This window comes from Garra rufa, chromosome 15 (assembly GCF_049309525.1).
Source record: "Garra rufa chromosome 15, GarRuf1.0, whole genome shotgun sequence".
Lineage (NCBI taxonomy): Eukaryota > Metazoa > Chordata > Actinopteri > Cypriniformes > Cyprinidae > Garra > Garra rufa.
Genome location: NC_133375.1, coordinates 341,454 through 358,840, shown reverse-complemented (window position 1 = coordinate 358,840; position 17,387 = coordinate 341,454). Strand labels below are relative to the sequence as shown.

General features: G+C 35.1%; 1 protein-coding gene across 6 annotated transcripts in view; it reads left to right on the top strand.

The window, feature by feature from the left end:
- Positions 1–17,176, top strand: part of sorbs3 (sorbin and SH3 domain containing 3) — an 88,968-nt gene extending 71,792 nt beyond the window's left edge. For 4 of the 6 annotated variants that reach the window (XM_073819286.1, XM_073819285.1, XM_073819284.1 and 1 more), the window contains exons 12-21: positions 816–871; positions 4,325–4,389; positions 5,529–5,578; positions 5,672–5,718; positions 5,921–6,035; positions 6,126–6,251; positions 11,170–11,661; positions 13,340–13,434; positions 13,751–13,857; positions 14,741–17,176. In XM_073819286.1, coding sequence (XP_073675387.1) covers positions 816–871; positions 4,325–4,389; positions 5,529–5,578; positions 5,672–5,718; positions 5,921–6,035; positions 6,126–6,251; positions 11,170–11,661; positions 13,340–13,434; positions 13,751–13,857; positions 14,741–14,802 — 1,215 coding nt within the window. In that variant the 3' untranslated portion in view covers positions 14,803–17,176. The remainder of the gene's footprint in view (positions 1–815; positions 872–4,324; positions 4,390–5,528; positions 5,579–5,671; positions 5,719–5,920; positions 6,036–6,125; positions 6,252–11,169; positions 11,662–13,339; positions 13,435–13,750; positions 13,858–14,740) is intronic. The other 2 variants (XM_073819289.1, XM_073819288.1) reach the window with 2 other exon arrangements.
- Positions 17,177–17,387: the final 211 nt, after the last annotated feature.

Below are 17,387 nucleotides of genomic sequence, written 5' to 3'. Positions count from 1 at the left end.
TTTTGTTATGCTTTTTCTTTATGAATTTGTTTGACTATAGCATTTAACATTACAGTGTAATTGAGAGCTATCAATTTAACATTTATTAGACTTAAAAGTAACTTATAATTGAAGTAAACTTAAAACAATCTTCAACATAAACTAATGATCATAAATGTCATTTAGCTACCTGTGTTCTTCAGCAAGAAAATATAATTTGATAAAGTTATCAAACACTAAATTCTGGATCTGACACTGCTTTAAATGTGACTCATAAATAATAAATAATAAATACATGCACAGTTTTAAGTCAGCTTTAATCGCTTTAATGTGTATATATATATATATATATATATATATATATATATATATATATATATATATATATGTACATTAAAAACTAGATATCATTTTTAAAAATAAAAAATGTAAAAAAATTATTTTTGTTTTCTTGGGGAAAAAACAAACAGAAAAGCAGACTGTTTTGCTATTCACCTAAAATCTGACTATTCATGTAATCTAAAATTAGCTTTTTGACTCAATGAAAGCCGCACCTTTAATTGTTTAAGGCTTTATGACTTACCCCATGCTTGTGAATTACAAACTGTGGAAATCTTAGCTGATTACATCACCAGTTCCATCTGATTCACATTTACAATGCGAGGGGAATGAATGGAGTGAGTGTAGGACCCAGGGGAGCCAGGCAGCTCTCAGCACAGGAATGGTCACCGCCTCTTGAGATTGCCTTCGAGCTGCTCCCAAATGCTCCTGCCTAACTGTCTTTGAGAGAGTTCATGTGTGTAAGAGGTGAATGAAATTGGGATTTGTACTTACAGGGAGCTAAAACCAACACAGGAACCACAAGAACAGAAGACAACAGACAAGAAAACAGGTAAGCTTTTGAGTTTACATATTATACTTAGAGAACAAATTGGTTCCTAGAAGTTAGACAGAATATGAAAAAACCTTATACATTTAAAAAAATATATAGTTTTTACTAAAAATTCACTACAAAGGCCAGTCTTAGTCTAAAACACTGCAATTAAGTAGTTATATATGGCTTTTATATCATTTGGATAGAATTTAATGTTATAGTATAATATAATTATCTCTGTCTTCTGTTCTCAGTTTATATATTACAATATTAAGTTCCTCTATATGAAGCAGGGGTGAAATAGTTTCTTTGGAGTGTTTTGCAGAAATAATATCTGATAATGAGTCAGTAATGATGATGAAGTGTGACACACGTAGTAGATTCTTTGTTGTTTTCACTGTCTTATTAAGGTCATATGACATACTGTACCCGGCTTGTCTCCTCGTCTGATTGGTTAATTGTTGACTCTTTGGCCGGCGGCCCACATACCCGACCCCATGCTGAGCTCTTTGTGTGCTTGTACATGTGTTTGTGTGTGTGTGTGTGTTTATGTCTAAGTGTGTGGTCAAATTGAGGATGTCTCGGTTATTACTCACATGCTTGACCTTGTTCAATTTGTTAATAAAGAGGTACAGTATTGGTTCAGTTCTCACTAGACACTGTTTAGATGAGTGTGTGTGTGTGTCTGCAGTTGTTCACTCTGCATCGCTGCTCCTCAAGCAGTTATCCCTCTCTTTATGTCTTTTGACACGGCAGAGCTATAAAAGGCAAAGTTTGGTCCTTCCAGGCCTTTGCTTCAGATGTTCAGGCCCATTCTGACACCTTCAGCTTTAGTATTTACTCGCCAGGGCCCCGTATCTCACTGGATCTGACACATTCTTGAGTTCCCGCTCTGTTTTTTTGTTGCGTGTTGATGCTTTCTGCCCCCTTCAGCCCCCTGCTGACTACCTCCCCACCCTCGAAATGCCATAAATGCCCCTGCTGCTACAAAAAGGATACAGAGTGAGGACAGTTTTATAGCTTCCCTCTTTCTGGAACGATTAATAACCCTAAGGCTGAAAACCTGAAAACACAGTAACTGGTTGTTGCGTTCAGGAATTGGTATGCTGGCATTGTATCAATGTGATATTTGATTGCAGTTTGCCAATAATTTGTATAACAATTGTTAAAATAAAGCACTTGAGCAAAATGATGATGTTTGTGCTTAAAACATGGAAAAGAATATTTTTATTTATACAGTATTTATGTTTAGAGCAACAGAATCCTCCACTATTAATTAAATCTCTTAGGTTTGTCACATATTCATAAATATTCCTGTATTTCAAGCTGGATCCTCATGGCTGAGACAGACCATCTGTTGAGTTTTATGGAACTCTTCCTGTCTTCCTTGAGTCTGTTATTTTTTTCAAAGCTTAGGAGACTCTCGGTTGTTCATTCTTCTTCCTTATTGGAAACTGATAACGGTCATTTTGAGGAATTATGTCTGTAAACAGTTAAGGTCAAAAGTTTACATACACTTTGCAGAATCTGCAAAATGTTAATTATTTTACCAAAATAAGATGGATCATACAAGATATTTCATATTAAAGATGTTTACATATAGTCCACAAGAGAAAATAATAATAGAATTGATAAAAATAACCATGTTCAAAAGTTTACATACAATTCTTAATACTGTTTCCACCTGAATGATCCACAGCTGTTTTTTTGTTTTTGTTTTGTGATAGTTGTTCATGAGTCCCTTGTTTGTCCTAAACAGTTAAACTGCCTGCTGTTTTTCAGAAAAATCCTTCAGGTCCCATAAATTCTGTGTTTTTTCAACATTTTTTGTGTTTTTGAACGCTTTCCAATTATGCCTGTACGATTTTGAGATCCATCTTTTCACACTGAGGACAACTGAGGGACTCATATGCAACTATTACAGAAGGTTTAAACGCTCACTGATGCTCCAGAAGGAAAAACGATGCATTAAGAGCCAGGGGGTGTAAACTTTTTTTTTCATTTAGTACTGCCCTTCAAAAGCTACAGAAGATACTGTTTCTCAGAAGACAAAATAAGTTGCATTTACCCTGATTTTCAAATTCAAAAAGTTTTCACCCCCTTAATGTTTCCTTCTGAAGCATCAGTGAGCGTTTGAACCTTCTGTAATAGTTGCATATGAGTCCCTCAGTTGTCCTCAGTGTCCTCTCAAAATCATACAGTTGTTGGAATGAGTTCAAATACACAAAAATGCTGAAAAACCAAAGAATTTGTGGGACCTAATAGATTTTTCTGAAAAACAGCAGGAAGTTTAACTGTTCAGGACAAACAAGGGACTCATGAACAACTACCACTAAACAAAAAAACACAGCTGTGGATCATCAGGTAACAACACAGTATTAAGAGCCAAGTGTACTCTTGTGGACTATATGTAAACATATTTTTATGTGAAATATCTTATTCAGGTCAGTACTAAATAATAACATGCATTTTGTATGATTCCTCTTATTTTGGTAAAATAATTAAATTTTTGCTGATTCTGCAAGATGCATGTAAACTTTTGACCTCAACTGTATGTAGGGGGATGTTTACACGACACCACTTTCAACCAAAACCGGGAAATGTTTCATGTTTTTTGGCTGTTCATTTGCATGACAACAGTATTTTGAGGGCCTGAAAACAGGTTTTTTAAAGAGCACGTTTTTGGAATGATACTGAAGTGAAGTTTCAGCTCAAAACCCCCCCTCATTTATGTCATTTCGAAAATGGCTATTTTGAGTGGAAGCAGAAACATGCTGTTTTGCGCATGTTTCTTTAAATGTGAATGAGTTGCTGCTCCCCACTCCCTTTTCCCGGATAGAGCTGTGCCTTTACAGCTTGTACCTCATATATCCTGCCAAAAAAGATCTGTTTGGTTTTAAATATTTTGTCTATCGCATTGAAATCATGTGTTTTAAACCATATTAGTTTAAACTTCTGATATACGGTTTTCTAAGTGCACACATCCGATGCACGCGATGAAAGTACTAATAAGTCTCTTTCAGGTCTTATTGTGCCTAAACTGTCAAATACACACAAGTTTATGTTAAAAACACACAAAAGTTACAAAAACAGTGGATTATGTCTGGGAAGGTCAACAACTGGGAAAGAAATCGCAAAAAAGTGGAAACATGCAGATTAAGGGGCGGTAATATTATAATAAGATCACGGGGGGAGCAAAATCTGAATGGCTTGTTTTTCACGTTGGCAGAGTTACTGGATTGTCCTTTTTCACGTTTTCTGAGTTGGTAGATGCACCGGAAACCTAATTATAGCACTAGAACATATTAAAAAATCAGATTTTCGTGATATGTCACCTTTAAAATGCAAACGAAAAAACTTCTCTGTGTAAAAATATCTTGCTGTTTTTTACTTTAGTGTTTTGCATCTACATTATTTTGGCTAGAGTCACATGATAGTTAGTCACATGATAATTTTGTTTTTCTTTTCCAGCTATCCTGTAATCGCCTGCTCTGCTGTGAAGCAGGGCACAACAGCAAGCCTTATGCATGCTGATGGTAAGATAAAGTCATCTTCCTATCCCCTCCTCTCCCATGTTTCCTATTTCCTTGTACTTTTTGCCACTCTTCTCCTCTCCTCTCATTTCTGTGAAATGAGAAAAACAAATGAAGTCTATCACTGTTCGGCAGAACAGGAAGTGTGTAACAAGCAGCAGGATGGAGGTCTTGATTGCAGATTATTTTCATCCAGTTGTTTTTCCTGGAGATTAATTGAGAAAGGCTCTGCCATTGTAAACACAGTAATGTGTGCAGAGCTGGAGGCCCAGTGAACCTTCTTAAGAGAAAAAAAAAGTTTTTAATGATTTGACACAAGTTAATTTGATTAAATCTTCACTTTTCCTCACTAATACACACCATCGTTCAAACGTTTGTGCTTGGTAGGATTTTCTTTCAAAAAGGCTGCATTTATTTGATCAAAATATAGTAAAAATAGTATAATATTAAGTTTCAAGTAAGTATGTTAATATATTTTAAAACATAATTTATTTCTGTGATGCAAAGCTGAATTTTCAGCGTCATTACTCCAGTCTTCATCCTCACATGACCCTTCAAAAATCATTTTAATATGCTGATTTGCTAATATTTTATACATGAATATATTTGTAAGGCATTTTTTTAGTACTAAATATTTTGTAACATTATGAATGTATTCACTGTCACTTTCGATCAATTAAATGCATCCTTGCTGAATAAAAATATTAATTTATTTAAAAAAAACTTACCTCAGTTATTTGATCTGCTGTGACTTAACATGTTTTGAAATATTCATGAAAAGAATTGCCTAAAATAGCAAATAACAAATGACCAGAAATAGCAATTTCAGATCTTTATATTATAAATTACATCAACTGACAAATAACATTATCTGATCAAAGACAGTCTGTAAAACCCCTCTGTGAAACCCCTCATTAAATCTCCTCAAATATGTGGATTACGCAACAACATAAGACAGTAAGGTATCCATCTACAAAAAGAGCTTTAACAGAGCTTTGCACAGAAACCCTAGTTTAATCTGGTCTTTTGGAGCAGACAAGAAAACCAGACATCCTTCGCATGATCACCACATCCTGGTGTTGTATATTATATGGCACATTACAGGCTAAGATCTCATAACTGGGCTTCTCTTTCCTCCACAGATCACATAACATCAGACATGGATTTTCCACCCAAGAAAGAAGAGAGAAAGGTACAGAATTTGATCATTTTTCTCACAAGTGTTCGAATGGAAAGTACATGTTTGACACAGACTTTGAGAAAAAAAGCATGTTTGTCTACACAGATGAAAGCAGCCCGAGCCAAATATAATTTCCAAGCACAGTCACCAAAGTAAGTCGAAACAAAAGACACAGCACACATTTCATTATATATAATTATTTGCAGAATTGCGATGAGTAAATGAAGGATTTGGGAAATGCCATTTTAATAAAACAAAATTTGTTTAAATTTAGTATTGTTTATTTAATAATACTTTAACATATTTATAATCACGCACAGTCATTATTTTTATTCTTAAACCTCTCATCCTTAGGGAGCTGACCATACAGAAAGGTGATGTAGTGTACATACACCGGCAGGTGGACGCCAACTGGTATGAAGGAGAGCATCATGGGAGAGTGGGAATCTTTCCCACCAGCTATGTGGAGGTTTGTCCATATATATGCATGCAAATAAGACACTTCACATCATCTTCTTTATCATTATCATTTATTCACGTTCCTATGTTTTCTCTGCAGATTATTCCTCCAACGGAGAAGCCCACACCAATAAAGTCACCCACCATCCAGGTGCTGGAGTACGGAGAGGCTGTAGCCCTGTTCAACTTCAATGCCGACCTGCCTGTGGAGCTGTCCTTTAGAAAGGTGCCAGAAACACTCCAGCATACAGTATGTGACTCTGAAACACAAAACCAGTCTTAAGTAGCATGGGTATATATACCAATAGCTAAAAATACATTGAATTTTCTTTTATGCCAAAAATCATTAGGATATTAAGCAAAGATTTAAAAATGTTCCATAAAGATATTTTGTAAATGTTCTACCGTAGATATATCAAAACTTATTTTTTGATTAGTAATATGCATTGCTAAGAACTTTATTTGGACAACTTTAGGCAATTTTCTCAATGTTTTGATTTTTTGCACCCTCAGATTACAGATTTTTGCTTTTTTTTTACCCTTATGACTGGTTTTGTGATCCGGGGTCACATGTACTACTAGTAGATTGAAGATGTTGACTAGATGAAACTTTTCCAGAAAGGTTACTTTGACAAGCTGCCAAAATGAACTCCAACAAATAGGGATGCACCGATACGAATCGGCCGATCACTTGCGCGTTTTGTCAGTAAAGCCGGTTCTGTTATCAGCGGTAAATGCCATCAGGTGCGTGATTTCACATTGAGCCGTATATACTACACACAGCCGTTGTTTACCGACGAGCTGCGCAAATCAATGTTCATTGTGTAGTATATACGGCTCAACGTGAAATCACGCACCTGATGGCATTTACCGCTGATTACAGAACCGGCTTTACTGACAAAACGCGCAAGCATGATCGGCCGATACGGATCGGTGCATCCCTACCAACAAACATCATCTTGGCCTGATTTTGTTCGAAAAATTGAGCAAATTTTGATTTAGTCTTAGTCATAGTCTTCTGACTAAAATGTAATTTAGTTTTAATCATATTTTAGTCATCTAAATAGTTTTTTTGGTTTTAGTCTAGTTTTAGTCAACCAAATATCATAAAATCGAATGGGTTTATGCAGTGTAATGCGTTTATTAAGCATTTCTCTAAAATGACCAAACTTATTGTATAGATTTCATATCAAGACTTTATCATTATAGACACAGATTTAACTGCTGTGACACGCAACATGAATTTATATTAAAATGAAATGAAACAACTTCTTGTAAAAAAACAAACAAGAAAATGGTCTTTTCAATCAGTGTTGTTTTCGTCAACGATGACGATGACGAAATCATTTCGTTGACGCAACTTTTTTTCATGACGATAACGAGACGATGACGAGATAAAAATGGCTCGTTGATGACTAAAACATGACGAGACGTGTGTGAGTTTTCGTTGACGAGACGAGAATAGACGAAAATGTTAGTGGGTGGTCCGTCAGACGTTTAAAATGCACGACATTTCTGCTTATTGTGCATGCCAATTAAAACCGAAAAAAGTATCTGCCGCTATGGCAAGCCGTTTTAGCATTAAATACTCTTTGCCATACTAGTAGGCTATGGCAAGCCATTTTAGCATTCTATCCTTGTTTGGTTACGCCCACCACCTGGCGTGCAGCGCACAACGTGCTCAACATGTCACATTGTTGTCACTCACACAGACAGACGATTAACCATGATGGCGGCAGTTTGCACATTATTTCAAATATATGTCTTTTATGTCTAAAACCATTCCTTCATTATTGTAATTATTGGTGAAAATAGTCGATCCGGAAGCTCACATTGTGTTGAACTATAGATCTGCTATTTTCACAACTTATAAGTGACACTACCCAACAGCAAAATACTTACTGACCTACATTAATTTGTTAAAAGACTACTTTTCCCTCTTTTTTTGACTAAAACTAGACTAAAACCTTTATGACTTTTCGTCGCCTAAAATTGGACTAAAACTATCACATATAGAAGTGACTAAAATTTGACTAAAACTAATAAGCATTTTAGTCCAAGAGACTAAGACTAAATCTAAGATGGTTGTCAAAAACAGCACTGTTTTCGATGAAATACCAATGGAAATAGGCTAATTACGCATTCTTTATAAGAACTTGTTTACCGCATTCTTCATTCTTTTATACAGACATATTTATATATATTTATATAAATAAATTTAAATTAATCTGTATTAGGGCTACTAAAGCGATTCAGTCAAGAGCATTGAGTGATTTTGTGTCTTTGTTTTGTTGTTTGATGAATTCCACAGACAAAAACAATTAAATTAGGCTGCTGTCCCTTTAAAACCGAACGCACAGATGCAATGTACTGATACGCGTCCAAAATTCTCTCTACTGTTTACGTTCACGTAAGATGTAACCGAGTTTGAATACTCATCAAAATGGACAATTCGACATCATTTTGTGTGTATTTCTCTGTTCATGAGACGCGTAAGAGTACTCGTGTGCTGTGTGAGAGACGCTCCTTCGATGTGTGAGCTCGTAAACTGGACTGAATTGAGTTATCTTTTGCGTCATCAAATTTATCTATATATCTGCTCTTCTCAGTTCAAATCTACGCATCTAACCTCCTAACTATGCAGCAGATTGGTTCTGAATGAATCTTTTCCCAAATTGTCCCTTTCGTCCTTTTTCATCTCATTTTTTTCGTTGACGAAAATGTCAATAGATTTTCGTCATAGTTGTCGTCATTCAAAACGAGTTTTCGTTTCGTTATCGTCTCCTTAATATCATCTCGTCAGTGAAAAAATTAACACTGTTCGAAATTACGTCACACCTGTTCGTTCTATGATTTTGCTTGCATATCGTGGCCTTAAAGGGATAGTTCACCCAAAAATGAAAATTACCCCATGATTTACTAACCCTCAAGCCTTCCTAGGTGTATATGACTTTCTTCTTTCGCGAATAAAAACAGAGTTATATTGAAAAATGTCTCAGCTCTTCCAAGCTTTATAATATCAGTGAATGGGTGTTGAGATTTGGAAGTCTAATAAAGTGCATCCATCCATCATAAAAGTGCTCCATATGGCTCTGAGGGGTTAATAAATGCCTTTTGAGGCAAATCGATGTGTTTGTGTAAGAAAAATTATTCCTTATCTAAAACTTTATAAACCGTAATCTCTAGTTTCCCCTCTGGTGAGAAGTGACAAACGTGCATGCACAGAGGAAAGAGCAAAACAAAACACTGGTCATGAATTAGAAGTGCAAAATGATGATTTGTAAAGAAAAATGTTGGGGGATTTCAGTATAAGCCAAAAGGAGACTAGTGTTGCATCTTTGCATCCATTACTCCTGTAAACAAAACTTCTAGCATCACGACTATTCTCACCGGATATTAAATATGGATATTTCGGAGTACTTTTTACGATGGATGGATTCACTTTATTGGTCTTCAAAATCTCAACACCCATTTACTGCCATGATAAAGCCTGGAAAAGCCAGGTTTTTTTATATATATAATTGTATTCGTCAGGAAGAAGAAAGTCATATAAACCTAGGATGACTTAAGGGTGAGTAAATCATGTTGTAATTTTCATTTTTGGGTGAACAATCCCTTTAATGATAATTGTGTTATGGTGTAACCTTCCGAAAGCGTCACTAAATTAATTAAGCAGTGAATGAATCTGTAAATCAGAGTGAGTAAATTATGACACCATTTTCATTTGTAGGTGAAGTAACCCTTTAAGGCAGTGGTTCTCAACCAGGGAGCCAAAATTAAATTAAACTAAGAAAAAACAACAGATCAACAACAGAGTTTTTTTTTTTTTTGGAAAGAATGTGAATTCTAAACCTAAAAAAGTAAATCTAATAAAATCTGGATAATATAAGATTTAAATTTTTTTTAAAGATGTTTTTCTGAAGAAGTCTCTTGCCTGCATTTATTTTATCAAAAGTACAGCAAAAACAGTAAAAATGTAAAATATTTTCACTATTTAAATAAATGTTTTCCATTTGAAAATATTTTAAAATGTAATTTATTCCTGTGATCAAAGCTAAATTTTCAGCATCATTACTCCAGTCTTCAGTGTCACATGATCCTTCAGAAATCATTCTGATATGCTGATTTGATGCTCAAGAAACCTTTTATTATTGTTATTATTATTATTATCAATGTCAACACTTGAATACATTTTCTTCAGGATTATTTGATGAATTGAAAGATATAAAGATCAAAATTTGTCTAAAATAAAAAGCTTTTGTAACATTATACGCTATACCATTCAAAAGCTTGGAGTCAGTATAATTAATTTATTTGTTATTTTGGTACAGAAATTATAGAAATTAATGCTTTTATTTAGCAAGGATGCTTTAAATTGATCAAAAGATTTCTATTTCAGATAAATGCTTTTCTTTGGAACTTTCTATTCATCAAAGAAACCTGAAAAAATTCTACTCAGCTGAGAAGAAAACCAGAATATTACTGTGATTTCTGAAGGATCGTGTGACTGGAGTAATGATGCTAAAAATTCAGCTTTGAAATCACAGGAATAAATTACATTTTAATATGTATTCAGATAGAAAATAGTAAAAATAAATAGTAAAAATAATTCAAATATGTACTATTTTTGCTGTACTTTGGATCAAATAAATGCAGGCTTGGTGAGCAGAAGATACGTCTTTTAAAAACATTAAAAATCTTACTGTTTAACAACTTTTGACTGGTGGTGTATAAAATAATTTGTAAATCCTTACACTGAATTCTTTTGCAGTGAATTACAATGTAAAAAGTCATGAGGCCTTTGAATATCATTGTAGACAGTAGGGAGCTTTAGAGACTAAAAAGTTCAGAACCGCTGCTTTAAGGCTTGAGTTTGGTAATTAGGTTAATGAATTTTAATCATTTCATGCTCAGACATGTAAATCAACTCTAAAACTAGCACAGATATGTAGGATAATGGTTGTCTGGAACAATTATAGACAATTACTGTAAATTATACAGTTTAAAATCATTATACACAAATATTCGACCATGGAATGTTGCGACTGACCAATCAGAATCAAGAATTCCAGAGAACTGTGATATCTGATACCAGGCAGCTTTAGTAGCTCTTTTCTCTCTCTTGTCTCTTGTCTCTGTCTCAGGGCGAGGTGATCTCTATCACCAGACGTGTTGATGATCAATGGCTGGAGGGTCGTATCGCCGGAACCAACCGCAGTGGAATCTTCCCCGTCAACTACGTCCAGGTCAACAAAATGCCCCGCACTAAAAGCAGCGATGACTTTCCATCTTCTCCCACTCTTTCTCCAGAGCCCCTCAGCCCTGGTCGACCACAGCACTCCCCTCTGTCTCCCTTGTCACGCTCCCCTGAACCCCAGCTTTCACCTTACAAGCACTCCAGCCCATCACGCTCCCCTCTGTCACATGCACGGCCCAACTCACCAAAACAGCCTTCAAACCACTTCCTGTTCTCGCCTGGCCCCACTTCATCCACAAGGACCGGATCGCTGCACCCTCACAGCCCACTGGAAAGGGACACCAGATCACCCGTGTCACCCTCCAATCATGTGCTGAAATCTTCACAGGGCCCGGGACTGCCAGCAAACAACAGTCCGCACCCTCCGTATATCATACAGGTTTGTGTAGACAAACAACACTACATATTTGTGACCCTGGACCACAAGTAGCATTTGGTATATTTGTAGCAAATAGCCGAAAATACATACATTTTTCTTTTATGCCCAAAATCATTAGGATATTAAGTAAAGATCATGTTCCATTAAGATATTTTGTAAATTTTCTTATATGTGACCCTGGACCACAAAACCAGTCATAAGGTTAAATTTTACAAAACTGAGATATATACATCATATGAAAGCTCAATAAATAAGCTTTCTATTGATGTATGGTTTGTTGGGATAGGACAATATTTGGCAGAGATACATGTATTTGAAAATCTGAAATCTAAGGGTGCAAAAAAATCAAAATACTGAGAGAAATCACCTTTAAAGTTGTCCAAATTAAGTTCTTAACAATGCATATTACTAATCAAAAATTACATTTGGATAGATTTACAGTAGGAATTTTACAAAAAATCTTCATGGAACATGATCTTTACTTAATTTCCTAATGATTTTTGACATAAAAGAAAAATCAATAATTTTGACCCATACAATGTATTTTTGGCTATTGCTACAAATATACCCCAGCGACTTAAGACTGGTTTTGTGGTCCAGGGTCACATATATGAAAACATTATTTTGATTAGTAATATGTTTTGCTAAGAACTTCATTTGGACAACTTTAAAGGTGATTTTCTCAATATTTAGATTATTTGCACCCTCAGATTCCAGATTTTCAAATAGTTGTATCTCAGCCAAATATTCTGTCCTAACAAACAATACATCAACGGAAAGCTTATTTTTTCAGCTTTCAGATTAACCCCTTATGACTTTTGTGGTCCAGGGTCACATTTATGTGAGGCCTATTAATCAGATTAAGTTTTAGGGAATTTGATTAAATTTGAGTATTTTTATTTGTACACTACAGATCAAAAGTTTGGGGTTAGTACGATTTTTATTTATTTATTTGGTTTGAAAGACATTCATATTTTTATTTAGCAAGTATGCGTTAAAGTGATCAAACATTGTCAACATTGATAATAATAAATGTCTCTGGAGCAGCAAATCAGCTTTTGCTGATTACAGTTATTTTAAACTGTAATAATAAAATATTACAAAATATTACTTTTACAGTTTTCTTGTATTTTTGATCAAATAAATGCAGTCTTTCAAATGTATTAACACATTTATCTGACTCCAAAACTTTTGAATGGTGAAATGTTTTTGTATGCATTAAATTGATAAAAAGTGAATCTTGAAAAAGGGTATATAATATTAAGCGGCAAAACTGTTTTCAGGAATGGTAATGATAATAAATTCTGCATCAAATCATCATATTAGAATGATTTCTGAAGGATCATGTGACACTGAAGACTGGAGTAATGATGCTGAAAATTCAGCTTCAATCACCAGAATAAATTATGTGAAAAACTGTTATTTTAAATTGTTATTAATTATATAATAATTATTATTTTAAGCTATTTTATTTGTATATTTCCTGCATTTTCATTTAATTACAGTATATTAAACACACAGTGAGGATCAAAAGTAAAAAATCAATATCAGCTGATCACAAGTGACAACATAATGTGGCTATGAATGTGGCTATGAATGAGTGTGAATGCTTAAGACATGTTGCATTATTTTTTGTGGATGAAAAATAACTAAATACATCTTTCACAATCATGTTTAGAATCGGACCAGAACACAATCTCCACAGCTCAATGCAGATGTTAAAATTCCTTCCACATCCACGTCTCCTGTGAACATGGGTTTTTCACGAAAGCCGTGAGTATTTATACAGTACATTGTTCATTACTATTGACTTAATTCAAGCAAACATAGAAATATCATTTACATTTATTTGTTTTACAATTAATTAATTATAGAAAAAAGGAAAAACAAATCTCTTCATTTACTTTCTATCATGTTCTGAAAGAAAATCATGAGGTTTAACATGTAACATGTAGGAGAGTAAATATGATTTTTAAATGTGAACTGTCCCTTTAAGAATGTAGAAAATACATATCCAGAGTTAATCCAGCTTCACCCTTTACCATTTGTTATTCTTTTTCATTCATTTTTTTTCCCTCTTTGCACTCAGGTATAAAGCGGTTTACAACTATAAACCCCAGAACAGAGACGAGCTGGAGTTGAGAGAGGGAGACATCGTTCAGGTCATAGAGAAGTGTGATGACGGCTGGTTTGTAGGTAATGGCCCTTTAAGTTTGCTTCACTTTACAGCTTTTTCTGACCCAGAAATGCCAACTTAAACAGGATAGGTCTGTTTTAAAGACAGGTCAAGAGATTAACCACAGGGATGCATGATATAGGCTATTTGTACTACAGTTGAAGTAAAGTTTACGTACACCTTGAAGAATCTGATGCTTCAGAAGGAGCCAGGGGGTGAAAACTTTTTGAATTTAAAGATCAGGGTAAATTTAACTTATTTTGTACTAAATGAAAATATAGGATATTTAGGCAAAATGAGAAAGATCTACACATCTTCATTCTGTTCAGAAATGTTCACCCCCTGGCTCTTAATGCACTGTGTTTCCTTCTGGAGCATCAGTGAGTGTTTGAACCTTCTGTAATAGTTGCATATGAGTCCCTCAGTTGTCCTCAGTGTGAAAATATGGATCTGAAAATCATACAGTCATTTTTTGAAAGGGTTCAAATACACAAAAATGCTAAAACCAAATAATTTGTGGGACCTGAAGGACAGCGGGCAGTTTTAACTGTTCAGGACAAACAAGGGACTCATGAACAACTATCACAAAACTAAAAAAAACAAACAAAAAACCCCAGCTGTGGATCATTCAGGCAACAACACAGTATTAAGAATTGAGTGTATGTAAACTTTTGAACAGGGTCATTTTAATAACAAAAGCACAGGTGAAAGATATTTATCTTTCAAAACTGAAAGATGTATTTTTTCAAGATTTTAAAAATGCTCCCAGTGCAAAGACCTTACCTGTGCTGCCCTCTATTGGCCATTTCTCACAACACAGTACTGTCATTTACCATAGTGCTAGCAAAGTGGTGTGTCAAGTTTTCTTGCTTAAACAACATTGTATTCTTCGCTTCCTGTCAGGTACGTCTGAAAGGACCCAAGCTTTTGGAACATTCCCTGGCAACTATGTGGCACCAGTTTGAGAGCTTCCACCAGTTCTTGTTCACTGACACTACAGGCTCAACCACTAATTTAAAATACAGTCTGTCTGTACTGCCACTGTACACTATATACAAAACCACTGCCCTCCTCACACACAAATATAAAACTGTAAAAACTCCTTCACATCCTCCACCAAGCATGTGCACTCCTCACCTTGATGTTGGACACGGTTGGGTTTGACCACTCACGTGTGATGAAGCCGCACTGCATTATGCTTTGAAGATTCTTACATTTATTTATAGTTTTCCCACAATGATCTAAGATGACTCATTCAATTTTAACATCCACTTTGGTTTCAGATTTGTAGCAACATTGCCCTTGAACACTACAAACCCTGAGGATCTGGATGTAAGACTTGGTTAAAATGTCTTTTTTTTTTTTTTCAAACACTCATCACAGATGTCATTTACTTGTCGCGCTGGCTTAGCTGATCGCCACATCGTATTATAAACACAACTGCAGTCTTTGCAATCATTATCAAGTGTCTTTAAGCGCTTAATGCAATTGTTTCCAATTATTAAAGTCTGTAATAGGTTCAGGTTTAGTGTGTAACAAACCCAGGATGCAACATATCTTCAGCATTAGGACAGGGAAAGTGTTACTTTTGTATTTGTAAAAGTCTCCTGCTCAGTGAAAAATCAATTAGGGTTTGATATTTTGTGGTGGGTTCCAGCCAGACAAGATTAAGCATGGTTTTTGACTCGATATAAATGATTTAAATCCACATCCAAAACCATATTCAACTGAAAATGTTAATTAATGCAGGATCAGTCTTCAGGATCAGGATCAGAAGAACATCATGATTTTCGTGTATATTCATTCCAAATTGTAAAAGGTAAAATTTCAAAGAATATATCTGTAAGTTTATATATGTTTTACATATGTAATGTTTTCCTTGTTTTAAGCTTATATATTAAGATTTATGCTTACAGCAAGAACTAAAAACACAAAACACCACATATTAATCATAAACTTAATCATAAATGATTGTCCAGGTTGAAATTGACGCCTTAAAGTGAACTCTGAAATTAAGACTTATATGGCTTAATATAACATAAATGATGTCTGAATACTGAAATATGTGGTAGAAAACCCATGAAAGATTTACATTATTTTTGAAAAATCTTGGTTTTATACATATTTTGGTCTATGTTGGTCGCTATTATTTTGATAATGTGAAATGCTATTCAGATGCTGTTGCTATTTTTACCACAACACATCTCAGAAAAATAAAATAGGATGACCACAGCTTCTGAAAAAGCGTCCAGGTGGTGATGGATATAAGCATAGGCTTAAACCAAACGGTGTAGCATCGAAGTTTCCCCACAAGGAGTCTAAACGCTTTTGGATATCGAGTGAAATCCGTGCTGAGAAACTCCTTCAGTGGCTGCAGCATCATGACAAGCGTCGCATGTTTACATCCGGCCGTTTCTTGTCTCTGCCGTTTGTGAACTCTTTCAGTAGCTGTGGTCTGCTAAAAGACTTAAAGGCACCAGGGCTAAAGTGGAGAAAACAAAGACTTGAGTCTTTAGAATGTTTTATACATCCACTTCCCATTCCTTTCTCCTCTTCTTATCACTTTAAATAGCAGTGAAGACTTACATCACTTCCCTTCCCTTCGACTGAAAATTACAACCAAAAGCCACACAATGTGGTCTTTGTATCAGCATTTTATTTACCAAATTGTGTTGAGGTAAAAATAGCAACGGGTAGCCAGTAGCTCAAGGAGTGCTGCCATTTGAAATAATGGCACCCCCCATATATCTTTCATGGGTTTTCACTACATGTTTTAGACTTCATTTACGTTATAACCGGGGTTCACTTTAAAATGAAATCAGCTTGTGTTTATTATGTCAAAGAACATACGCAGAGATTTCAGGACACGAGCTGGTGGACTTTTCACTGATGCTTTATGTTGGCTATAAAAATAGTTGCGGAAGATGCCGGTGTTGTGCCGAATTCTGACCCCCCGCCAGATTACTACCCCCTACCCCTAGTATTGGTAGGTTTAGGGTTAGGTGTGGGGGAGGGGTTAAGATTAGGGGCGGGGTTAGGATTAGGCAATCAGGTAGCGATTTCAACGAGAGGGGGTAATAATTTGGCAGGGGTCGAAAATGGGCACAACACCGGCATTCACTGAATTCCATTATTAACTCACTTTGTCTTCTGTTTTTAATTAGCCTATCTGGGAACTGAAGTAGCTGACTGCATTTTGTTGTACAGATTGTTGAATCCTTATCACACAGTTATCGAAATAATGCAAAAAAGATAATATATTTTTATTGACACACAATGTATTGCAGTATGTAAGGTACTCACAGATTTTGATAATGATCAAATAAATAATGAAAAACATCGGTTTGCTTGTTGCTTTTACTTTTCAAATCATGAAGATTTTCTTCAGTCTTTAGAGAAGACTGAACACCTTCCAGCATCTGCTCTATACAGTAAATGCTTGTGTTGTTACTGTTGTCACACGCTGTCTTTCATATTAGTCAACACACCTATTTGAATGCAACAAATGAAATAATGACTGTTGAGTAGATGATGACAGGTAGCTGTCTGT